Source organism: Camelina sativa, chromosome 17 (assembly GCF_030686135.1).
Source record: "Camelina sativa cultivar CO46 ecotype springtype chromosome 17, ASM3068613v1".
In the NCBI taxonomy this organism is placed as follows: Eukaryota; Viridiplantae; Streptophyta; class Magnoliopsida; order Brassicales; family Brassicaceae; genus Camelina; species Camelina sativa.
Window position 1 is genome coordinate 6,040,127 of NC_141896.1, and position 22,481 is coordinate 6,062,607.

General features: G+C 35.4%; 7 protein-coding genes and 1 non-coding gene across 11 annotated transcripts; 3 read left to right on the forward strand and 5 right to left on the reverse strand.

The window, feature by feature from the left end:
• Positions 1-669: 669 nt before the first annotated feature.
• On the reverse strand, positions 670-2,224 carry LOC104755703 (2-oxoglutarate-dependent dioxygenase DAO-like). The gene is made up of 3 exons (XM_010478140.3): positions 1,638-2,224; positions 1,204-1,525; positions 670-1,120 (listed from the first exon to the last, which is right to left on the reverse strand). Exons 1-3 carry the CDS (start codon positions 1,982-1,984, stop codon positions 851-853), a joined length of 939 nt encoding a protein of 312 aa, XP_010476442.1. The 5' UTR covers positions 1,985-2,224; the 3' UTR covers positions 670-850.
• A 2,143-nt stretch (positions 2,225-4,367) lies between these two features.
• On the reverse strand, positions 4,368-5,654 carry LOC104755705 (2-oxoglutarate-dependent dioxygenase DAO). Its single transcript, XM_019238660.2, has 2 exons — positions 5,276-5,654; positions 4,368-5,187 (listed from the first exon to the last, which is right to left on the reverse strand). The coding sequence occupies exons 1-2, from the start codon at positions 5,617-5,619 to the stop codon at positions 4,608-4,610; spliced, it is 924 nt and encodes a 307-aa protein (XP_019094205.2). The 5' UTR covers positions 5,620-5,654; the 3' UTR covers positions 4,368-4,607.
• Positions 5,655-7,233: 1,579 nt separating this feature from the next.
• LOC104755704 (mitochondrial uncoupling protein 3) lies at positions 7,234-9,283 on the reverse strand. Its single transcript, XM_010478142.3, has 2 exons — positions 8,678-9,283; positions 7,234-8,165 (listed from the first exon to the last, which is right to left on the reverse strand). Exons 1-2 carry the CDS (start codon positions 9,044-9,046, stop codon positions 7,635-7,637), a joined length of 900 nt encoding a protein of 299 aa, XP_010476444.1. The 5' UTR covers positions 9,047-9,283; the 3' UTR covers positions 7,234-7,634.
• LOC104755708 (photosynthetic NDH subunit of lumenal location 2, chloroplastic) lies at positions 9,271-10,133 on the forward strand. The gene is made up of 2 exons (XM_010478150.3): positions 9,271-9,834; positions 9,928-10,133. The coding sequence occupies exons 1-2, from the start codon at positions 9,352-9,354 to the stop codon at positions 10,024-10,026; spliced, it is 582 nt and encodes a 193-aa protein (XP_010476452.2). The 5' UTR covers positions 9,271-9,351; the 3' UTR covers positions 10,027-10,133.
• LOC104755707 (casparian strip membrane protein 6-like) lies at positions 10,019-11,145 on the reverse strand. Its single transcript, XM_010478146.2, has 3 exons — positions 10,751-11,145; positions 10,544-10,667; positions 10,019-10,387 (listed from the first exon to the last, which is right to left on the reverse strand). Exons 1-3 carry the CDS (start codon positions 11,065-11,067, stop codon positions 10,172-10,174), a joined length of 657 nt encoding a protein of 218 aa, XP_010476448.1. The 5' UTR covers positions 11,068-11,145; the 3' UTR covers positions 10,019-10,171.
• Positions 11,146-11,731: 586 nt separating this feature from the next.
• Positions 11,732-11,927, forward strand: LOC147923355 (U2 spliceosomal RNA). Its single transcript, XR_015588012.1, has one exon. It is a non-coding gene; the product is annotated as a U2 spliceosomal RNA (small nuclear RNA).
• A 336-nt stretch (positions 11,928-12,263) lies between these two features.
• Positions 12,264-14,913, reverse strand: LOC104755709 (KH domain-containing protein At4g18375). Of its 2 annotated transcripts, XM_010478152.3 has the most exons (7): positions 14,716-14,913; positions 14,277-14,338; positions 13,690-14,198; positions 13,240-13,602; positions 12,896-13,150; positions 12,633-12,803; positions 12,264-12,536 (listed from the first exon to the last, which is right to left on the reverse strand). In XM_010478152.3, exons 2-7 carry the CDS (start codon positions 14,302-14,304, stop codon positions 12,501-12,503), a joined length of 1,362 nt encoding a protein of 453 aa, XP_010476454.1. In that variant the 5' UTR covers positions 14,305-14,338; positions 14,716-14,913; the 3' UTR covers positions 12,264-12,500. The 2 variants fall into 2 exon arrangements, with proteins under 2 accessions (XP_010476454.1, XP_010476453.1); XM_010478151.3 differs by having other exon boundaries at positions 13,690-14,338; positions 14,716-14,902.
• Positions 14,914-18,310: 3,397 nt separating this feature from the next.
• LOC104755710 (uncharacterized) lies at positions 18,311-20,492 on the forward strand. Of its 3 annotated transcripts, XM_010478154.2 has the most exons (4): positions 18,336-18,551; positions 18,722-18,756; positions 18,895-19,264; positions 19,351-20,492. In XM_010478154.2, the coding sequence occupies exons 3-4, from the start codon at positions 19,015-19,017 to the stop codon at positions 20,151-20,153; spliced, it is 1,053 nt and encodes a 350-aa protein (XP_010476456.1). In that variant the 5' UTR covers positions 18,336-18,551; positions 18,722-18,756; positions 18,895-19,014; the 3' UTR covers positions 20,154-20,492. The 3 variants fall into 3 exon arrangements, with proteins under 3 accessions (XP_010476455.1, XP_010476456.1, XP_010476457.1); XM_010478153.2 differs by lacking the exon at positions 18,722-18,756 and having other exon boundaries at positions 18,311-18,551; XM_010478155.2 differs by lacking the exons at positions 18,336-18,551; positions 18,722-18,756 and having other exon boundaries at positions 19,018-19,268; positions 19,351-20,486.
• The last annotated feature ends 1,989 nt before the right edge of the window (positions 20,493-22,481 follow it).

Below are 22,481 nucleotides of genomic sequence, written 5' to 3' on the forward strand. Positions count from 1 at the left end.
AATAAGCCCCTGAACTATTGATTATCTTTTATCTTTTACACAAAGTTAAATTGATTTAATATTGTACCCAATTATCGATGTGAATGGACTATCTCCATGTACGTAATGGGTTAATTGGCGATGATTGCGAGAGAGTTTAAAGGCTGTGATTTTATGATATGATCTGAAAACCATATCCACTATGCAATGTATGAATAATTGAATATAGTCTGTCTCTGTCATTGTGAATGCACGGCCCGGCTTAAACATATTACATGTCCCTGGGCAAACTAAAAAAAATGCCCCTTAACCTATAGAAAAATTTACTGATTTTTTTTAGCTTTCTTTGGTTCATATAAATTTTTTTTGTGCCCCTTTCTAGCTTATAAACTTTTTTTTTGTGCCTCTTTCTAGTTTATAAAGTTTTTTTTTTGCCTCTTTAACTTACAAATTTTTTTTTTGTCTCTTTTTAGCTTACAAATTTTTTTATATCTTTTAGCTTACAAATTTTTTTTGTGCCCCTTTCTAGCTTACAAAGTTTTTTTTTTGTACAATTTTAACTTACACATTTTTTTTTGTGCCCCTTTTCTTATACGTATATGCCTCTTTAATTTATGTACTCGGGGCGGTCGCACTGCCCGCCCTCCCTGTTAAGCGGGCACTGGGCCCAGCCTTAAAACTATATTTGTATGAATATAGATTTAACAGCTTCTTTAATCTTTCCCATAATTATTCGTATACTGTACAATATAACTTAAAAAACAAATTACTAAGCAACAAAATTATGATGAAGATGCATCTTTATTTGTCTTACTAGGGGTAGGGAACAATATTTGAGGACAGTTCACGATCGGTAGTATTACAGCCGCCTTTAATCTATCGTTGAGTCGTTTAAGTCTTTTATGGTTATAAACTTGAGAGATTCGCCAGCATGCAGATCCTTGCTCAGTCTAATCTTTTTTAGTCCTACGTCGCTGATAGGCTTGTATAGTCTTGGATGATCAGCATCCACAAACTCATCAGGAGCTTCGAGATCACTATCCACTGGTCCTAACAGGAATGAGGATATAGAAATCCTCACTTTTGCGTCTATGCATTTCACTCTGTGCTTCACATTGCACAACCTCCCATTGCTCCAAATCTGTCAGAGAAAAAAACCAACAAGACTTGTGCGTTTAATTTCATGGGTTAGATTTTTCTAGGTATACACATTTTTGAACTCACCGTAGCCATGTCACCAAGGTTGATAAGAAGCGTGTTCGGCAACGTGCTTACGGGGACAAAAGATCCTGAAGAGTTGTCCATGACTTCAAACCCACCAACATTCTCATCACCTTGGAGAATGGTCAAGAAACCAGGATCTGTGTGTAAAGACACACCAAGTCTTCCAACTGTTTCCGGTTTAAAATGATATTTGTTCATCCGAAACTGGCTCGGCCATCCTCTAAAAAAATGTGAATCCTTTACTCCGTAACTCTCCGCTAATCTCCTTGCTAGTTCCCTTGCAAGACCATCAATAGCTTTTCCATACTTAAGCATAATCTCTCTGCAACAACCAAAATATAAAAATCAAAGTTCCATCACAATAACTTTGGGTGGCCTTGTGTGCAATCAATAACAACGATATGTATAAATGAAGAGGTGAGTACAGAAGAAACCTTTGATCCGTAGAGGCATCAAGTTGGTCACAAAAGTGATTGACAGCTTGAGGAGATGCCATGTCAAACAGACCAAATGATTCATACAAAGGATTCAAATCACTTCGAGGCTTGTAACCGGTTCCTAGTATCACATCGATGTTTCGTCTTTTCACCTCACATGGAAGTTCATGGAGATCTCTAACATTCTTCTTCATCTCAGCCATCAAAGACAGTGGAACTCCATGGTTTGTCACCATGAAACATCCCCATTTCTCACTTGCTTCACGGATTTTTTGATTCAAGCACTTATCAGAAACATCTTTCAAGTCTATAATTGGAATGACGACTCCACTCGAATCCGCCATTGATTATGATCTTTTCTCCGATTGAGATCTTCTTGGTACGAAAGGAAGTTGAAAAGTAGGATGTTGGCTACTTTCTAACACAACCTTTGTCCAATGTTATAACTTATAAAGAAGACCATCCTACGAGAGAATGACGTAGCTAATGATGTAATTAGACCAAAGACGTTCTCTCTCTCATAATTGATCAAATTAATCATCAGTACCATATTAGGTAGTTTATTTCAACAACTACATTTGAACGAAGAGGACGAAACAAATATATGAAAAACCTAATACTGTATATCTAAAAAGGGTTAATGAAGAGCGTGCGTCACGTGGAATTTCCAAAAAAAAAAAAAACGTGCAACACGTTTATATCTAGATAGTGTGAGGCTGAAGATAGATTGTGTGGGTCAGTGAGTGGGTGTCTATATGTATGCTTGGAAACAGAGAGTTCTTACAGAGAGTTCTTACAGAGAGTTCTTACTCTTTCTCTAATTTTTTGGTAAAAAGAGTTTCATAAGACGCTTGCTGAGATGTATATCTCTTGAGTATGCAACAGATAAAAGTCTGACCAGAGATTTGGTTACGTAGCTCAAGATCTACGGCCGATTAAAGTATTGGATTCTCAACAACCGCATAGATGTTGACACACCATGTGTTAATTAGGGACATGTCCATGAAGCCTTGTTTCCATGATCCTCTGACTTATCTTAACGGCCCTTCAATTATTTGATTACATTTAATTACATTTCATATATAAAAGTATACAATATACATGGTCTTACAGTCGTATATCTGGCGGACTACGTATAATTAGATTATTTAACTAATATGCATGCACAAGTCAACGCAAAACCTAGTCCAATGGTTGTATAGAAATTAATAACTAAATGGAGTAATTTTTAGAGAGTGACTTATTAGTGAGTTTTACAGAGTTTTCAGAAACAAAAGAGTACCTTAATTAAGAAATTTCGTCGGGGATCTTTATACTGTCTCTAGATTTTCTCGAGAAAACAAATGAGTAGATGTATTGGGAAAGGGGATGGCTCATTCAAGGCAAAAAAAAGTTATAAAAGTCCCAATTGGTCAATTCTGTATAGAGAAGCAATTTACGTCGTGCCTTTGCTGTTTGCACAGATCTTTCCACGTGAAATTTATTATCTACTACCGGTGCTAAAAAACATGCATACATACATGCAAATTGTAATTTGGATAGTGATGCAAGTATCAAGTATGCATCAATGCATGTACAAACCACTAAAGCCTACCGATACAACTTTCTAAATTAATCTTTTCTATCTTTGGCTTATTTTTTTTCCAAATTACTCAAAAGTAGATAAATTAATCGACCAAACTGATACAGAGATACATGTGGCGACATGGGCGGATCTACAGCCACCGGCACCAAGGAGGGTGCATGTAGGGGTGGGCATTCGGGTACCCTTTCGGGTTTCGGGTCGGGTATTTTGGGTTTAGGGTTTTCGGGTTTAGAAACATAAGACCCATTCGGATATATTTAGATTTCGGGTCGGGTTCGGGTAAACACCCATCGGGTTTAAGTATTTTCGGGTTTCACCCAATGTCTCAAATTATATTTCAAGTTCGGATCGGATTTGTAATTTTTTAATCCGAACCAAAGTAAAAGATCCCTAAATCAATTCAAATTCATTAAAAATGATTATAATCATAAATAAATAAAAAAATCAAAGTTATCAAACCAAATTGAATTCATTAAAAGAAAAGGACAATTCTAAATAACAAAATATCAAATTCACAAGCCGATAATTTTTGACTTCTTACAACATCAAATTCAAAATTAAAACTATATAATCTATCTAAATTAACATATGAAAATTGACATATTTAAAAATGAAAACTAATTTATCTAGTAAGTTGTAATAATGATTATAAAATTATTTGCAAAACTAGTAAATTAACTCAACCTATTGTTAAATATATATAACTTTGGATAGTTTCGGGTATTTGTTCGGGTGTTCGGATATACCCAATCGGGTTCGGGTACCCATTTCATTTATAAAAAGCATCCAATTGGATATTTTAAAGTTCGGATTCGGGTTCGGATCAGATATTTTTAATCGGGTTCGGGTTAAATTTTCGGGTTCGGATATTTTGCCCAGCCCTAGGTGCATGCATCTGCCTTCTGTGCATTTTAGATATCGAACTATTCTTCAAGTTGCACGCCAATGATTCTTGCATAAACTGTGCCAACTCAAGAACACAATAAGCATAATTATGCCGGTAGAATATAATAATTTCAATCTACCAATAGTTTTGCGATTAACACTCAGGATCAAGTACAAGTGGCGATTTACACAAAACCAGGCTATTTACTTCCGGACTCCAATCTTTAGTATAACAACTCTACAGGTACTGAATATGATTTAGATAAAAAAAAAAATCTTCTCTTTGACAGAAGATCAAGAATAGTATTGCATCCACAGAAAACTTAAGGTAAGAATTTCATAGATTGTGCAACAATCCAATAGGTTGACATCTTTATTTTCGAACCACAAAAAAACAAAAAAAAAATACATCTTTATTTCTCATTCCTAGGGACTTTGACAATAATCTGCAGTTTCTAATTCCATTACGCAACGCAACAATCTTACAATGCCCCTGGTCATTTATCTAGCTTCTCATGGGTAATAAGCTTGAGAGCTTCTCCATCATGCAATTTTTTAGTCATTCTAATATTCCGTACCCCTTCGTGACTAATAGGCTTGTATAGTCTCGGATGTTCTGCATCCACAAACTTACTTGGAGGTTCCAAATCTGTATCCATTGGTCCCAATAAGAAGGAAGCAATAGAATACCTCATTGTTGCTTCTTTGCATTGCACTCTATGCTTCACATTGCACAACCTTCCATTGCTCCATATCGTAGCCATGTCACCGAGGTTGATAGCAAGCGTGTTTGGCAACGGGTCTATAGGGAAAAACTTTCCTGAAGAACTGTCCATAGCTTCAAGTCCACCAACATTTTCATCATCTTGAAGAATCGTCAAGAACCCGGAATCCGTGTGTAACTGCACACCGAGCTTCCCGACTGCTTCGGGTTTGAAATGATATTTGTTGATCCGAAACTGGCTCGGCCATCCTTTGAAAAACTCGGTCTCAACCAGTCCGTAACTCTCTGCTAATCTTCTCACTAGATCCGTTGCAAGTCCATTAATAGCTTTTGCATACTTAACCATAATCTCCCTGCAAACTCCAAAGTTCCATCAAGACATAAATCAATGTTTCCATCACAAGAACCCTTTTTTAAAACCAAAGACAAAAAGAAATTTACCTTTGATCCGCAGAAGCTTCAAGTTGGTCACAAAAGGTATTGACAGCTTGAGGAGAAGCCATGTCATAGAGACCTAAGGCTTCATAGTAAGGATTGGTTTCATTTGGAACCCTGTAACCACTACCTAGTAACACATGGGTGTTACGCAGTTTCACCTCGTATGGACGCTCAAAGAGATCAATAACAGTCTTCTTCATCTCAGCCATCAAAGACAATGAAACCCCATGGTTGATCACCCTAAAACATCCCCATCTCTCACTCGCTTCACGGATTTTCTGATTCAGAATCTTATCAGAAACCTCTCCTAAGTCTATGGTCGGCATGACTCCATTTAGTTCCGCCATTAGCTTCGATAGAGAGGTTCCAAAAACGACGACTTTTCTCTACTCAAGACAACAACAACCTAAGGCCAATGTTATAGAGCAAAAAAAAACATCAGTAGAGAGTGACGTAATCGATGAGATCAGTGTAGATAAATTAGTTTCCCACTTTCACCAAAGACAATTCTCTCTGATTAAGTAGTCTGAATTTGACAAAGACTTTCAACGAATCAGAAGAAAAAGTTTTAAACTTTATATCTTAACTAATGTATTAGACTAAATTACTGTAACAATATTATGATTTATCACAACATCTACTTCTTCTTCTGGGCAAAACATCAAATTACGTCTAAATCGAAAGAATCCCATTACAGAACTATGCGTAAACAAGATGCATTCTCATCCCTTTTTTACTACTTCCTCTAATCTAATCTAAACATCAATTGCGTTTCTTAATTGAAGAAAACAAAAATCCCAGTAAGCTAAAATAGACAAAGATGATTCGTTATTTTTGCTTCTTCTGGGTAAAAATCAAGTCTAACTTTGACTCTCTTCTTTATATATCTATCTACTCAAAAGAGTTTATTCAAAAGTAAAAAAAAAAAAAAAGTACCTTAATTTCTTCGGGTTGCTCGAGAAACAAAAGGAGTAGATCAAGTGTAAGACTAAGAGTGTCTTATCTTATTGGAAAAAAAGAAAGAAAAACGAAATCGAACTTGAAGTAATCTGGATCTGCAGAGACCTTTCTGCTTGCGACAAAGTTTTGTTTTTTTCTGTCCCTCAGAACTCGGATGTCTGCTTTTTAATATGTCTATTGTCTACGCAACGATTCCCACGCGCCAAATTTCTAGATTTTTTTCCTTTTTCTTCTTCTTTTTGACATCAAATTTCTAGGTTTTTGATTTCTTAAAAAAAAGGAAAAATATCTTTGACAGAAAATAAAATAAAACATCCTTTGAATTCATCCATGGGTGAATTAGCTGTATGACCAAAACAATAAAACTATAGAAGTATATAACATACTATTTGAAAAAATTAGGAAACTAAGATAGAGGGTAACTAAAATTACCATTTTAGGGTTGTGATTGTCATAGGAATGGAAGGCTGACTGGAGGTAGGGTGGCCGGAAAAATATAGTGGTAGTGGTTGGAGGTGGAGTGGTGGCCGGCGGTTAGTCGGAGGTCGGCCAGAGGTTGGCCAGAGGTCAGTTCGCCGGAGGTCAGCCGGAGGTTCATCGGAGATTCGCCGGAAGTAGGCCGGAGGTGCACCGGAGGTCGGAGGTGGCGGTGACCGGAGGTGGTGGCTGGTCGGCCAGAAGTTGGCCAGAGGTCAGTTCGCCGGAGGTCGGCCGGAGGTTCGCCGGAGGTAGACCGGAGGTGCGCCGGAGGTCGGAGGTGGCGGTGACCGGAGGTGGTGGCTGGAGGAAATCTAAACCCTAGAAGTTACATTGGGAACCCTAGTGGAAATGGTAGCTAAGAGGTGGTGGTGATGGTGGTGGTAGGGGGTAAAGGTGGTGGCTGAAGGTAATGATAAAGGGATAGATAGGGTTGGTGGTGGAAGGGTAAGATAGTATATATTGTAGTTTATATACACTATATCATAGTTACATGGTTAGAGTAGTTATGGATTTAATTTTAGTTTTTTTTTTAGTTAGTTTTGCCAATTTCCCTTCATCATCCATCCATACATGAATGTAATTTTTTTTTCCTATTTACTACATGAACAAAACTCAAAATACACTAACTTTACTAACCAAAATATATGCATAAATTATTCACTAATATTCCATTTTTTAGTATAAAGATATTTGCCAAAACATCACAATTTTTTTTCAGAATTCTGCGAAAAAAAAATTACTATCAAATTCACTTTTTTATAAATTCTGAATTCTTACTTTATAGGATAGCCAATGTAATTTAATCACTCAATTTGAAAACTTCAAACTATGAAAAATATTTGGGCCTACTTCTCAGGTTTTCTTACCAGATGTGTGAGAACGAAGAACCCAAATCTCAAATCCGAAATCCAATTTCCCAGGTCTAGAAGGAAGAGATCCCTGCTAGTTGTCTAAACTTCTCATAGGAAACCCAAAACACGAACTGCCACGGTCCAAGCCTTGCCCATGTAGGGAAGAAACCTTTCCACAAAGCTCTTACTCCTTCAAACTTAACAGTCTTCACCAAACAGTCGTAAGAATTTCTATACACAGCTTTCTCACCTTGATTCATCATCCTTGTCTTCACCACATCAGCAGGACAACTCAAAGTTGTAGAAGCAAGACCCGACATTATAGAAGCAAGAGTGTGCGCGTAAATGTTATCCTCAGAGATCTTTCTATCGATGACAAAGTGTTTGGCGTGATCATAACAAGCTAGTTCTCCCATATTCACTAGAAATGCTCTCTGGATGTTTGGAAGAACACCTTTCCATAACCCTTTTACTCCTTCTGACTGTAAGATCTTGGTGAAAGCTTCGACTGGTCCTGAGTATCTCGGTTGCAGGCCTTGACTCACCAATCTACCATCTGCTTGCATTCTCACCTTAACCAAATCAGCTGGGCTAGCCACTACCTGCATTTCTAGTATGAACACAACAAGAAGCATTTTTAGTTTGGTGTACAATAGATAACACCCAATGGTCAATTCTAGAATATAGCCACATTTCAAGGCCCCAATAGAACTTCAAGTTTCCATTGGTAATCACTGAACTGAGGGAACTTAATTGTAACAAGTAGCAGAAAACAAACAAGCAAATCATTTGGATTAAGGATATATGAAACACACTGAGCATCCAACATTTGAATCTCAATGGATTCTCATCTTCAAACCAACCTAAAGTAGCAGCTAACTCTGAAATCACACTGAACACAGAAACACCTAAAAGCTAAAACTCAAGAAACATTTGACAAAATCCCCTTCTTAATACCTTCTTCTATATAGCATCTTCAATGGAAACTAAACATTACTCTAAGCAACTGTTAAGCTGATCAGCAAATCGGTTTACCACAAACTAGCGTAAATCCAGATCCAGATTACAGTCAATACAAGACTCTAAAGATTTACAGATGATGAAGCACCGTTACCTGAGCTATAACACCAGAGAATCCTCCGAGGAGAGCCTTTGTGGCGAGAGGAAGGGACTCGCCGTGGTTAGCTTCAGATCTGACGATGAATCCTTTCAAATTCTCGTATCCGATGATTCTGATAGGCGTGTAGAACAGGTGTCGCAAAATTGCCGGAGATAGACCTTTGTAAAAACCAATCACTCCTTCCTTCCTCGCAATCTCCGATACGACTCCGATTGCGCCAATCCGCTGCGCACCATGGAGCTGCATTCTGGTCTTTGTGAGATCAATCGGAAAAGTAACTGACTCTGCGACCATCGCAGAGAGTGACGCAAGCAAGATCCTCGTTCCGGTCTGTGATTCTCCGGTCACTCGGCTCCGCTCCATTTTCACCGGAATTGATTACTAAACTGAACTCAATGTGCATCACATGATCACAGAGTTTAATTACCCAAAAACAAATACGACATCGTTTTGGTGATAATAAATATTTCAGTGTACTTGACGGCGTCGTTTCAATTATTTTTCTAAAATACAAAACTTTAGAGATAACATCCAACGTGGCAAAATATGAAAGACCGACGTGGCAAGCATTATGATTTTTCAAGTAGACAATAGTTTTGAGCTCCTCCCATTTCCTATCCTTCAAAAAAAAAAAAACAGAGAAGAAAAATATAATAGTAACAATAAAAATGAGCTCCTTCACGACCAACACTCCGCCACCGTATCTCCTCCTCCGGTCAAATTACCGTCGTCGTGTAAACCCACCATTCTCCGTCGTATGCTGCGGCGGAGAATCCCAACAAGATATTTTCACTCGCCGGAGATCCCTTCTGACTTCGCTTATAACATTCACTACCATCGGTGGTGGTGCTGTCACGTCATCAGCGTTAGCACAGGAGAAATGGGGGACGAGGTCATTCATAAAAGAGAAGTATTTTATGCCGGGGCTATCGCCTGAGGATGCGGCTGAGCGTATAAAACAGACGGCTGAAGGATTGAGAGGCATGAGGGAGATGTTGGACCACATGTCGTGGAGGTACGTTATATTCTACATAAGATTGAAACAGGCTTATCTGTCTCAGGATCTCACCAACGCCATGAACATCTTGCCGGAGAATCGCCGCAATGATTACGTTCAGGCGGCAAACCAGCTTGTCGAAAACATGAGTGAGGTATAAGTGAAAACTCTAATCCACAATATATTTTCATATTTAATTTTGATCAATACGTAATAATATATTGTTAAATGTTTTATGATACAATAGTTGGATTTTTACGTACGGACGCCAAAGGTGTACGAGTCGTATCTCTACTACGAGAAGACACTGAAATCGATAGACAACGTGGTGGAGCTTCTTGCTTAATTCAGTTGTATTGTATATATCTATCTCGTCATAAGAAATTTCTGAACTCTTTATATGTTACATTACATTATATATATTGCATATAATTAAATTTAAAGACCTTAAAATAGTGTATCAGATCGATATACATAAGTGCATAGATATCTTAGTGGCGTGATAGGGAGATAGCAGAATTGATAACAATAAGCATGAGCAAGATCAATGCTCCGAAAGAACCGATGAGAGATCCAGAGATGCGTTCGCAGAATTTGTCAAATTGCTGGCATATAGGTGGCCAGTTAGCGGTTGTGTTGCCCTCGTGAGCTAAATACACGGTGGCAGTTGCTGCTGATGCACCAGAGCTCACCAGAGCCAACATCACCTAATTGTTATATATAGAGAGACAATAAATCGCAACATTTTGAGTGATCACCTCTCGTTAGACATAAAGTTATTTCATTGAAATGGAAGTTTTCTTGGGTCACAAACTAGTTGGATTTCTTTTTTTATAACTACAAAAAGAGATGGATAGACTTACCGTGTCGATGACGAGCAAGATGATTCTTGAGGTTTTAGCTTTAGTACTGAAGATATGAAAGATACACACAGGTAGAGAAAGAACCAAATATCCACCAGCAATCGCGTTGGCAACCACGAAAAACCTATGAAGCAGAGCAAAACAATATTGTTATATGTACACAATCAGTTCTTGATTAATCGATATTAATCTTTTTGAATCTTTTACATGAGCGTTGGTAAGTCGCTGTATTTTGCTTTGAGAAGTACGAGCTGGCTCAAAGAGACAACAGATTCATTTGTTGTTCCCATGGCGAGCGCGCTTCCTATAGTTCCAAAAACAGCAAATAACCGCAGAACGAATCCAAGAACAGATATTCCTTTGTTTATAACCAACTTTGGCTCAAAAGTAATAACTTTCCTAGATGATCTTGAACTTTCCCCAGCTTCAATCCCTTGTTGTGCTTCCCTAGCTTGAATATGCTTTGCTTCCCCTGCTTCGATCTGTTGTGCTTCCCCAGCTTCAATATGCTTTGCTTCTTCCATTTTTGTATGTGACTGTTTACTACAAAAAAGGGTCTGACAATTTATATAAATCTCCTCAGTGAGGACAATTCAAGAAGTGGTTAAGACTTTGGAATAGCTGATTATAATGAAGAATAAAATATACAAAAATGTAAAACCATAATTAAGTGTAGAATTCATATAAAGACAGAGAATTTAGGTTTTTTGCTGAGGACATATAATGAGCAAAGATTTATTTGTTATCTTGTGTTTAGCCTCTCTTTACCTGCTCTAATTTTGTTACATCCAACAAAAACCAATATGAACTCTCTGATTTGGCATCATATTCATGTCCTTAGCTAATTTATCCATAGCTATAAACTCTGAAGTGTTTAGTAATTTCACTGTGATTTTTCTGAGATTGATGAAAATATTCTATTCATAGAGACAGAGAAAGCTTGAACGAGTGAATTGAGACCAAAGTTCCAAAGATAAGAAAAATCACAGTTAAAAGGAAAAATCACATAATTGGAGGAAAATTCCAAAGATTTCTTAAAAACTACGAGGACTGTTTTGTCTTTTGTAGACGTTTTTGTTTAAAGATGAGGCAAGTGCTTCTTTTGAAAATGTCCCACATCGACGAGTTGAGGAAGCGATAGTCAATCTTGTCTAGTATATAAAGGACGCTGAGCTCTACTTGCAAATCATACCTTTCTCGGCCTTTTGGCTAAGATCAAGTGTAGTATCTGTTCTTATCAGTTTAATATCTGATATGTGGGCCATCGGCTCACACGATATTAACTCTATTTTTTTAGGGAGAAAGCCCATTAAGGTAGCTTGCTACCTGGGCTTTCGCGAGTCGCCCATGCGTTGCACTATTGCACGGGCCTGGCTCATCCCATCACTGCATCAGTTCTAATTTATTAATTCGTTTTTCCATAGTCTAAGCCAAGAGTACCGAGTTTGATAATACGGTCAGTAAAATTGTAACTGCAACTTTGTCCCACATCGACATATCAGTGCTAACCAATGTAAGATTTTGAAGCTCAAGCTCCATTTGTTTCAAAACAGAGCAAAATCTTGTAGTGTGTTTCAAACAGAGAATATATATCTTATATACAAAGACAGAAAAGCTGTAAGGAAACGGCAAAACAAGTAGTGTGTAACACTGTCGGAATCAAACCAAGAGGGTTCATACATCAATCTCAAACACATATAAGCTTATTCAGATATTGGTATTTTCTTTAATGTAATATAATAAATAGTGAAATGTTGGTTACTAAACATAGAAATGAGAATTCAAACAGTATACCAAAGTAGAAAACTAAAAAGAAAAAGATGAAAACACACCCTCTTGTTTACATCTCGCATAGACAACTTTCTTCTTTCTACAAGTAAAAACATCCATTTTGTATAAAAACTGCATCAACATAGAAGTTCCTGAAACTGTTGAACACACCCTTCAATCTTCCTTTCTAAGAAACATTGTTTCTTCTCTTGGAATTCGAATTCTGCAAATTAAAAAAATATCATATACTTTAGTGGAATGTCTAGAATGAATGATGCATACAACATTGGATCCACAAATCTTCTGGACCAGTACATACCAGTTTAGTATAGTCATCTCGTTTTGCGTACTTGGATTTGTTCGAACTTTCAGTATATGGAAGAGATGTTGGTAACAAGACAAGTCCATGATCCATGTCGAAAGAGTTAGCTCTTAATCGCAAGATTACTTGCGTGAGTGCTTTCATAGCGGCATCAGGGTTTCCTGTAATCTGAACACAGCAAAAACGAACATAGACTTAGTGTCATAACAAAAAAAGAAAAAAAACAGAACACAATCCATATATGTGTTCTAATCAATCACCTGAACCATCTCTTCATCTTCGCGTGCTATTTTTGGTACATCTTCTTTTTGAAGAATTTTGATATTAGCTCTTGTTACACTCCTCATCTCGGATATAACAGCTCCACCTTTTCCAATGAGACACCCTATTTGGGAACTCGACACAAGTAAACGAGTGGAGATTGCTAAGTCATTCGCATCTTTACCCACTTTCTCACTGCACCGCTGTTGTAAGCGTATCGCTGCATTCACAGCTGGAGACTGATCTTCGTAGAACTATATACACACACACAAAAAAACTCTGTCAAAGATTCCCATATTTAATCTTTGTATGAGATAACAGATAGATAAGAGAGTAGCATTACCTCTTTTGATGATATGAAAATGATGCAGTCATCATCATCAGTTTCTGAGGTATTGACTCTAATCGTTGCACCAGTTTCTTGCCTGATCTGATTAATGAAACCACCACCTTTTCCAATAACACCTCCAACGTTTTCAGATGGACAGATGAAGCAAACACAAAACTCCCTAGCATCTGTTATATCTCTATGCACAGCATAGTTTCTATGCGAGCTCGTTAGTGCTGCAGACATTAACATCGCACCAGGCTGGTGCATGGAACTTGAAGATGACAGGAGCAAGTGTTGAAACCGTGAGGGGTTAGCATGAAGCAGTGAAGCAACTTGATAAAGAGCTTCTCTAACTACCAAAGGTTCTCCAATTATCTGAAAATAAACACAACACAATGATGAGAGCTACTTTAGAATTTTCAAATCCTCTTAAGACTTGTGAATGTATTGTATCTGACTCACCTGAAGAAGCTCATCATGACTCAAAGCCAAAGCACAAGAAGGTAGATGATCTTTGATGACACGAATCTGAGCATTGGTGTCGTTACGCAGATTCTGGATTACTTGCCCTCCTTTCCCAATAACACAACCAATTTGGTCTGATGGCACAAGCATCCTCACAGTAACAGTTTGCTTCTTGCTAAGATCATCGTCATCATCATCGTCATCATCATCATTATTACCATCAATATCCGCCACAACCATGTCATAAACCTTGAAAAGAGCATCTAAAGCAGGACAAACAAGCTCTCCCTCATCTCCAAAACGATTCAACTCCTCATTAGTTGAATATATAGTAACAACACGCTCATCACAGCCAGGAACAGCCTCGTTTATCCTCATGTTTGATTTAGTCTCAGACCTTATCTGCTTCGCAATCTCGCCGCCTTTGCCAATAATGCTCCCGGTCTTTTTCACAGGGCACAAGAAACGGTACACAGTGTCTTCTGAACCAATGACATTGTTATTATCTGTATCATGATCATGAAGATTTCTTCTCTTACTTCCTCCATTTCCAGTAAACTCAGATTGCAAATTAGATCTCTTACCATGAATGTTCCTCAGTGTACTTGCCATTTTTAGAAATGCCGATCACAATGCCTCAGGGAAGCTGGTGAGAATATGAGTATTAGTCTATATCAAGAACTACACAAAACAGAGTTGTTGAGTATTCATTCTCAAATTCAACTTATAAAGATCAGATCTTGGCAACAACACAAGAGATAGCTCTAGTTTGAGATATAAAACAATCTTGACTTCGTCGGTCAACTATGCTAAAATTATTCAAGAAACAGAGATTAGGTCAAAATCTGTCCCCAAATTATATCTCTTTATGCAAAATTGAGTTACGAGTGAAACAATACGAACACAAACCGATCAAGATCCATGGCACATCACCGTACAAAGAAGAAAAAAAAAACATTTTGAGATGAACTCGATTGATTAACATTTTAATGAATTCAGAGCTACAGAACATGCAATGCTTACCGGAGAAGAAAGGGTCGATGATCGGAGCTTTCACCGGCTCGATGATCTGTTTGTTTAACCGGAAAATGTGACCGCTTCGTTTGGCACTTCTTGCTTCAATGGTTTATTTTGAAAGCAGAGAAGAAAGAAATAGAAGTTTTTGGGGGCTAACGTCTTAATATTATTAAAATATCTCTCTCTGATTAACAAAACAAAAACAGGTGTCTTTTTAAAATTTTATTCTCTTTCAACTGTTCTTCGGGACGTGACGGCACGTAAAAACTCATATAAGAAATTATTTATATGTACCTGAAATTAATAAAATAATTTTCGTTATATTGTTTGCTTCGAGAATTATTACGACCATAATTATGGTTTTCTTATAGGATTATGATATTTTTTCATCGTTGTATTTGTTCATCGAAGGTTTAGTGATTACTGATTTGATCATAGTTTTTGGATTTTAGATAAATGTGTATTAGTCAAAACTTTTTATTATTATCACCAACTACACTGAAAATATAATGTGCAAACCATCGTTATAGTTTGGTGAACTAATATTTTTAAAAATGATAACGACATATATTTCCTTGGTTTAGCATATTAAGTGTCGCCATGTCGGTTATATAACAAATTAGTGACCAAAATAACATATTGAAAAAAACATATAACTATATTTTAGTATGACTTAAAAATTTTCTTATTCCACTTGTGACGTCCGGTGGCTTCGGTTTATTGTGTGTAGCTGTGTTACGTCAAATATTAATCTACCCAACTAATCCGAGATTAGTCATTCGTTAACAGCAAGTGCTAGATTAGAATACAATCATATATAGCTCAGATATAAAGAATGGAAAAAATAGTATCTTTTTACAAATAGTGACAAACTAGATTTTTAAATTATCTGCACTCCCATTGATAGGAAATTTGTTAAGTCACATGAGGCCCTATCATGATTTTGAAGCAGCCATTTATCAAGACGGAAAATGTGATTAGATAATTCACAACTATTATTATTACTTTAAATAACTATGTTTATGGTTCGATATGAAACGTTTTATGATTGTACATTGTGTTTATTGGTGGTGATTGCGGTTGTACTCGTTTAACACCAATTACATAAAACTGTTTTTGTGCTGTTTTCTAGCATTTATTTATTTTTATTTTTATTTTTTTTTGCCAAACGTTTTCTAGCATTTATCACCATTTTGAATATACAAAAAAAAAAAAACAACTTTTAAAAATATTTGATTACAAACGATAGTAGTTGATTGTAAACATACATTTTTAATTGAAAATTAACGATGTAAATAACTATATATACTTGTATATAGGAATTAGGCTGTAGCTAAACTTATCTACTAGTTCTATATCAAAACCATTATATTGTTATATATTATTAATCAATGAGGAACATGGGAAGCAACAAAGTATATTGAGGAGTGGTGACCATAAATAAGTATTTCACTTCGAGTAATGTGGTTTTATGGAGAGACACTTTCCATGGTGTGGACTCTTTCGGAGAAGCATAAACAAACTTTCGAATTTCACGAATGATGTGGAGTTTATCTTTCCACAATTATGGTGATTTAAGGTTCATTGCTCACCAGTACCATTGTGCCATTTTTTTGCTTGAAAGTTGAGAAAAAAACCAAAAAAAAAAAGTTAAAGGATTAATTATTCGTTTAAGCTGACCAAATGAATGTTAAAACGACAAAATTACTTAAATTTCATAAGTTTTGACTATCTGTTTAATTTAGCAAAACAAAATTTTGAAACAACAAAATCAACTCGAATTTCATGATTTTAAACTATCTGTTTAAATTGACCAAAGTATAAAACGTCCAAACTAATTCAAATATCTAATACTTTTTTTTTATAAGTTATGAATTTGAAATTTATTTATCCAAATTATTTATAAAAGGAAGTTTTATTAAAAATCTATATTAACATTTTTGAAGTACATTTTGATTTACGTCCTTTAAGTTGTGCTTATTTAATTTGTTTTATTTACAACATTAACCCCTAACAATTTTCCTAAAATAACATTTTGTAGAAACTTAATTAATGGAACTATTTAAATCGACCTAATTTAATACGTTTATTGCCAGAAATAGCTTGACAACATCTATACATTTCGATTTTTCCAAAAATAACTCTACGCATTAAATTTTTAATCCCATAAAAATCTCCAAACCTATTTTAATAGATCTTTAGAGATTGTATGATCTCTTAAGTTTAAATGACATAGCCGAATTTAAGTAACAAATGATTACAATCGCAATAATTATTATAACGTTAATAAAATTCATAAAAACGAGAACCCAACTTTAGAAATTCAATAATCGGGTATATTTAACATTAGCATCAAGAAATACATTTAATATAGTATATATCGCGTTAAGAAACTAAATATTATTCTGCGATAATGTTATCAACACAAATAGGAAAACACTAAAATCTCTATTTTATTGCTATGGATCGTAAATTTCTTGCTCATCAAGAATTTTTCATGTATAAATATCAACTTCACAAACGAAATACAACACCTACAACCAAAACCACTAATATGACAGTTTTGAAACACGGGTTAAACCACTAATATGACGGTTTGTTGTTATATGGCAGGATATGTTATTAACATGACGGTTTGAATTAACATTAGTATAAATATAAAATATTATTAATTTGGTTTTGAAATACGGGTTAAATCTTCATTTAATTATTTGGTCAATACCACTAATATAAGAATATTAGACATATTAAATCAGAGTAATTTAACTAAAATTTTGTAAAACAATTAAATTATTGGTAAAAGTGTGACTTAATCCGACAATAGCTTATAAATTACATATTTATATATTTATTTATACTATTATTGTTCTAATAATTTACAATCCAAACAAATTATTATTTAATTAAACAAAACAAATTAAATATATATAAAAATTGAAAATATATATTTTTAAAAAAATTATTCCGCGGGATAAAATTTAGGCTATGAATGGCAATAAGTTTTTCATTGGTTTTTAGTTTTTAGATTTTGGTTTTTGGATTTTTGTTTTTAAATTTTTGGTTTTTGGTTTTTGCTGTATATTTAAAAATTAATAAATTAAAAAGTCAAAAATAAAAATTTACGCTGGAAAAAAAGGTTTTTCACAAAATCTCAAATGTATGGTTTTTAGTTTTTCTTTGAAATTTAGAAAAACCACTTAAAAACTAGTTTTCCTAATCTTTAGGGAATCCAATTTTTGAAAATCTTGAATGGTAAAGAAATAGATTTTCAAAAAATCAAAAACCAAAATCAACTTAAAAACTAGTTACCATTCAAGGCCTTAGTTTTTGATCATTTTTAAAGGGCATGCCACCCGATAACAACAACAAAAAGTATTCATAGTATAGTGTGATTCAATATTTGCATATATGAAACATAGTAGTTCATTGACTCCAAATTCAACGATTTTTTCCATCCAAAAATTAAATGCATTCCACCTTTTCATTTTGTCAACAAAATACATTCAACTTACATTAATTACTTGCTTTATTGACATATATATACATAAATAAAATGAGTCCTTTTTGGCATTTTAAATTTAAACTCACTTCCATTATAAATATATACACATCTTAAATATGGACTTGTAAAAATAAAACACAACAAAAGACCCATAAAGTTACATACATACACACAGTACAGTAAAGTAAAGAAGAAGGGAGAAGAAGCAGATTTCTCCCATTTCCAAGAAATTAGGGTTTCTATTTTTTCTTTTTCTCGATCGAATTCGCGGCTCGTAGTTTCAATTTCTTCCGACAACAGTCCTCTTCTTCCTGATTCTGTCTCTCCGAGTTTTGAAGCAGTAAGCCCCTTTTAACTTTACGCTTTTTAAATGTCATTGGAGAGTTTCATATATTCATTGCAATGAAAATTTCGACAATGTGGGTTGTTTTGTTTTCCTTTTCATCTTCTTCTTAAAGGGAGAAAATAGCATTTTTGGAATCTAAAGTTTAGATCTTTGCTTACTTGTAGGATGGAAGAGTAAAGAGATTTACTTACTGGGTTAGGTAGATTAGTTCTTTTGAATCTTCCAGATTTGTTTTTCTTTTCTTCTTCATTGTTCTGTTTGAGCTTTGGTACTACAATGTGATTTGTTTGATGATTGAAAGTTTGAAATTTTTTGCTATTTTGATTACTCAACTCAGGTGTGCTAAAGCTAAAAGAACAAGGAAACAAATCCGAATTATGTTTTTTTCCAAGATCTGTCTCATAGAGGGTTGTTTAGAAGTACTGTTGTAAGCTCAAGGGTTCTTTTTAAGCTGAGGATGGGTTCGCTCTGTTGTGTTGCTGCGAAGTCAGATAGTTCAAATTCTGCAAGTGGGGAGTTTTCGTTTCGCCCCCATGAGCCTTATTGGAGGACTAATTCAAGTTTCTCTCCACCTTCATCGAGGTGGGATGTCCATGGATTGATTGATGGTATTAGCTGTTATGGTTCTTCCACTTCTTCAAATAATGCTAATGTTCTTCGTAGTCCCGACCTTTCTCAGGCTCTTCATTGGACTGCAACTAGAAGAGGTTTGTTGCATTATATTTCACATTTTTACCTTTCAGATCTTTACATGAACGTGCCAACTCAAATCGTTTCTCGTTTCTCTCTGCAGATCAAATTCTTAAGCAACTTCCTGGTACATCAAGAAACGTTAGTTCGCTCTCATCTTGTTCTGATATTGGTGACTCTGAACCTAACCGAAACTTCTCAAGCCGGCGCTTTTTCCTGTCCAAGCCTGTTCATCCTATCCTGCATCCTTCTGATGATGTTAGGGATATAACATCTGATTCTGCGGATGCCTGCAGTTGGAGCAGCGGGACCACAAGCAGCATTGATTCTGTGGATGTTGCAGAGCCAGTTCTTGATTGGGATAACAACTCTACCAAAGCACAGAGAGTACCTTCAAGTACATTTAAATGCGGATTGTGTAATAGATACCTCTCGCAGAAATCTCCTTGGGGATCTCGCTCCATCGTAAGAAACAGAGACATGCCTGTCACGGGAGTGCTTCCATGTCAACATGTCTTTCACGCGGAGTGTCTTGACCAATCAACTCCAAAGACTCAACGCAATGACCCGGTTTGTCCAATATGCACCAAAGAGGAAGGAGGAGAGCTTTTCAAATCACACCACATTCTCCCCAGGCTTAAACCGGTTTTTGAAGATGGACAATCTACAAGACCATGGGGTTGTGCTCAGGCTGGTGACTGTGTTGAAAGTGCTTTTAACGTGCCCCCGAAAAACACCATGATGATGATAAACCGGAACCGGCTAAGGAGAAATCTCTCACTGAGAGGAAACTGTAGCAAAGATTTTTCAAGTAGAATCAAGAAAAGTAACTCAATGGCCAAGGAGAATCTGACAAATCAAGTCTCGCTTGTGCATTCTAGAGGGAAAGAGAAAGCTTCATGGTAGCTTGGAGATAAAAAAGAGCAGAGAGATCAAAAGGTCTATTCTTTGACCTGCTTAATTTTTAACCTTTTGACAAGTTTTGATCTTGGATGATCAAGTATTCATTATGGAAGATCTGTAAACAAATTTGTTTAGAGCTTTTTGATTGTTATGTAACTAGTAATCATCTGTCTGTTGGTGACCATCTAAAGTGTCTTTGGTTCGGTTTAATCGCGGATCTAAATTGTGCCAATTCATGTGTGTGTAGACAGCTTAGTAAACTGCCAAACTGTATGATATGGTATGGACCAACACAAACAATTTGGTACGTTCAGAAATATATTTTTTGTCAGATTACTTCTCTTCATTGTTGTTTAAGTTTGGGGCCGTTTTGGTTATGACTAAATGTTATCCTTCCGTTTAATAGTTTTGATGTGAATATTCCAACCAACATTTAAATGTGAAACTGATAACTATTGAATGAAGTCATCATTATTTGATTAATAAGTGGTAGTGTGGTACTGTCTATTGACTTTTTAAAGTTATTTTAATCTGTATGAAACCAACTTTTAGTGAATATAGTTTCTCAATTCATAATATTATCTGAACAGATAAAAGTTAAAATTATAATTATCCAGGGACCATGGCCATGAGTCCATGACTTAAAGGTACGGACATAATTATGGAAGGAAAAAGGAAAATTCATAAATATTCAACAAAGAGAGCATAATGATCTCTAACCATTAGTAACAAATTTTTTAGGCTCAAAATTTATCCCATTCTACCAGAATCAGACAAGGGCATGACGGCATGACGGCATGACTACGTTCATATCGCTTTAGAGACAAAGCCACTAACAAAAACGTGATTAGTACTTTGATTTCTTATTAGATGATAACTTATATGAAGGTGATTAAGTGAACAAGTAAGAACTCTACAAAAAGTACTAATGCCATAATCGAAAGTAATCTAATCTGAAAGCGCATTGATTATACTCTGACTTTCTTACAACACCGAATACTCTCTTAATTATTTTGTTGATCATTCATTATTAGTAAAAAGAGGTTTTGGTTACAATATTTATTTATAGTTTCTTAATTAGCAATTACTTCGACATCTGCATATGCGTTTCGGACGACCTAAGATGACAACAGGGTTATCAAAACATTCACAACGTAAGTTCTTTTTGCCTTCACCTGAAGTGCCTTTCTTACTCATGGCTTCTATGCACGTTTTCTTCCCGTCATTGCCACATTTTCCGGGGAATTCGCCTGTAAATTCACATACTCCCCCTTGCTCCACATGGATACTTTTCACCTCTATTAATGTTTTATATCAATGACAAGAAAGTGTTAACTTTGTAGCGAAACAATTTTAGATAAATTGATAATGCAAAACAAGATAAAGTTTACCTTTAATGCTGTTCATAACAAAGAAGAGAAGAAGACAAGAAACCATAAACAAAGTAGAAGATTTCATGATTCAAAAAGAACGATGAATAATGACTGTAATTTTCGTCAAAAAATATCGTGTTTCTCTGTCAACACTTTACTAACACTTGAAACTAAATATATTCAAGATAGGATAAGAATAGCTATTCTTCTGAAATTATGAGGGACAAAAAAAAAAAAGAAATAACAAAAAAAGAGAGGTGGAGCCAAGTCAACTAGATCGACAAGATAGTGATTTTGTTTTAGAAAAATTCTTCTAAATAAAAATCACCTGTTTATTTGCTAAAATCTCATATATTTTGGTATTAGTTGCATACATGCTACAATTTTAACTAAAAATCCACTTTATAGTTTATATAGTAATTAGTAAATGGGAGAGATCAAAATTAGTTTTCGTTTTTTTGGCTAAAAAAGAAATTAGTTCTCGTTTTGACACATGCTGTTGACCCAAACCATCACTAAGACTCACACTCACAAGCTCTTACCAAAATCCTTTTTCTTGGCCAAAGCTTTGTTTTTGAATCTCAAGTGCCGATTGAACATGTAAACAAATTTAAATTCGTTTGTTATCATCTACCGGTTAAGAGAGGCAACTTGGGAACTGCTACACATAAGGTGTTGCTTTAGTTCTTTGGGACAATGGTAGTGGTCATCTCTTTTCCTACTCTTTTCATTATAAACTTCAGATTATATATCTTACGTAGTTAGTTTCTGGTTAAGTTTAATTGTTTTTTTTAACCATAACCAAATAAAGGTCCTTTTTTCTAACTAACGTCGTTGCTTCATCCGATCCACTCAGAATTTTTAGTTGAAACAGCAAAAGGTAAAAATCATAATTATCAAGGGCCATGACTTTAAGGCATGGATATATGATTATGCAAGGAAATATTTCATAATTATC

Coding starts and splice junctions, on each gene's coding strand:
- LOC104755703 (XM_010478140.3), bottom strand. CDS start 1,984: ATGGCGGATTCGAGTGGAGTCGTCATTCCAATTATAGACTTGAAAGAT. Junction 1,526..1,637: donor GATGCCTCTACGGATCAAAG/GTTTCTTCTGTA, acceptor TGGTTGTTGCAG/AGAGATTATGCTTAAGTATG. Junction 1,121..1,203: donor ACCTTGGTGACATGGCTACG/GTGAGTTCAAAA, acceptor TTTCTCTGACAG/ATTTGGAGCAATGGGAGGTT.
- LOC104755705 (XM_019238660.2), bottom strand. CDS start 5,619: ATGGCGGAACTAAATGGAGTCATGCCGACCATAGACTTAGGAGAGGTT. Junction 5,188..5,275: donor GAAGCTTCTGCGGATCAAAG/GTAAATTTCTTT, acceptor TGGAGTTTGCAG/GGAGATTATGGTTAAGTATG.
- LOC104755704 (XM_010478142.3), bottom strand. CDS start 9,046: ATGGAGCGGAGCCGAGTGACCGGAGAATCACAGACCGGAACGAGGATC. Junction 8,166..8,677: donor TCTCTGGTGTTATAGCTCAG/GTAACGGTGCTT, acceptor CTAGAAATGCAG/GTAGTGGCTAGCCCAGCTGA.
- LOC104755708 (XM_010478150.3), top strand. CDS start 9,352: ATGAGCTCCTTCACGACCAACACTCCGCCACCGTATCTCCTCCTCCGG. Junction 9,835..9,927: donor TTGTCGAAAACATGAGTGAG/GTATAAGTGAAA, acceptor ATGATACAATAG/TTGGATTTTTACGTACGGAC.
- LOC104755707 (XM_010478146.2), bottom strand. CDS start 11,067: ATGGAAGAAGCAAAGCATATTGAAGCTGGGGAAGCACAACAGATCGAA. Junction 10,668..10,750: donor AGCGACTTACCAACGCTCAT/GTAAAAGATTCA, acceptor TCTGCTTCATAG/GTTTTTCGTGGTTGCCAACG. Junction 10,388..10,543: donor TCTTGCTCGTCATCGACACG/GTAAGTCTATCC, acceptor TATAACAATTAG/GTGATGTTGGCTCTGGTGAG.
- LOC104755709 (XM_010478151.3), bottom strand. CDS start 14,304: ATGGCAAGTACACTGAGGAACATTCATGGTAAGAGATCTAATTTGCAA. Junction 13,151..13,239: donor TTTTCATATCATCAAAAGAG/GTAATGCTACTC, acceptor GTGTGTATATAG/TTCTACGAAGATCAGTCTCC. Junction 12,804..12,895: donor AAGATGAAGAGATGGTTCAG/GTGATTGATTAG, acceptor TGCTGTGTTCAG/ATTACAGGAAACCCTGATGC.
- LOC104755710 (XM_010478153.2), top strand. CDS start 19,015: ATGGGTTCGCTCTGTTGTGTTGCTGCGAAGTCAGATAGTTCAAATTCT. Junction 19,265..19,350: donor TTGGACTGCAACTAGAAGAG/GTTTGTTGCATT, acceptor TTCTCTCTGCAG/ATCAAATTCTTAAGCAACTT.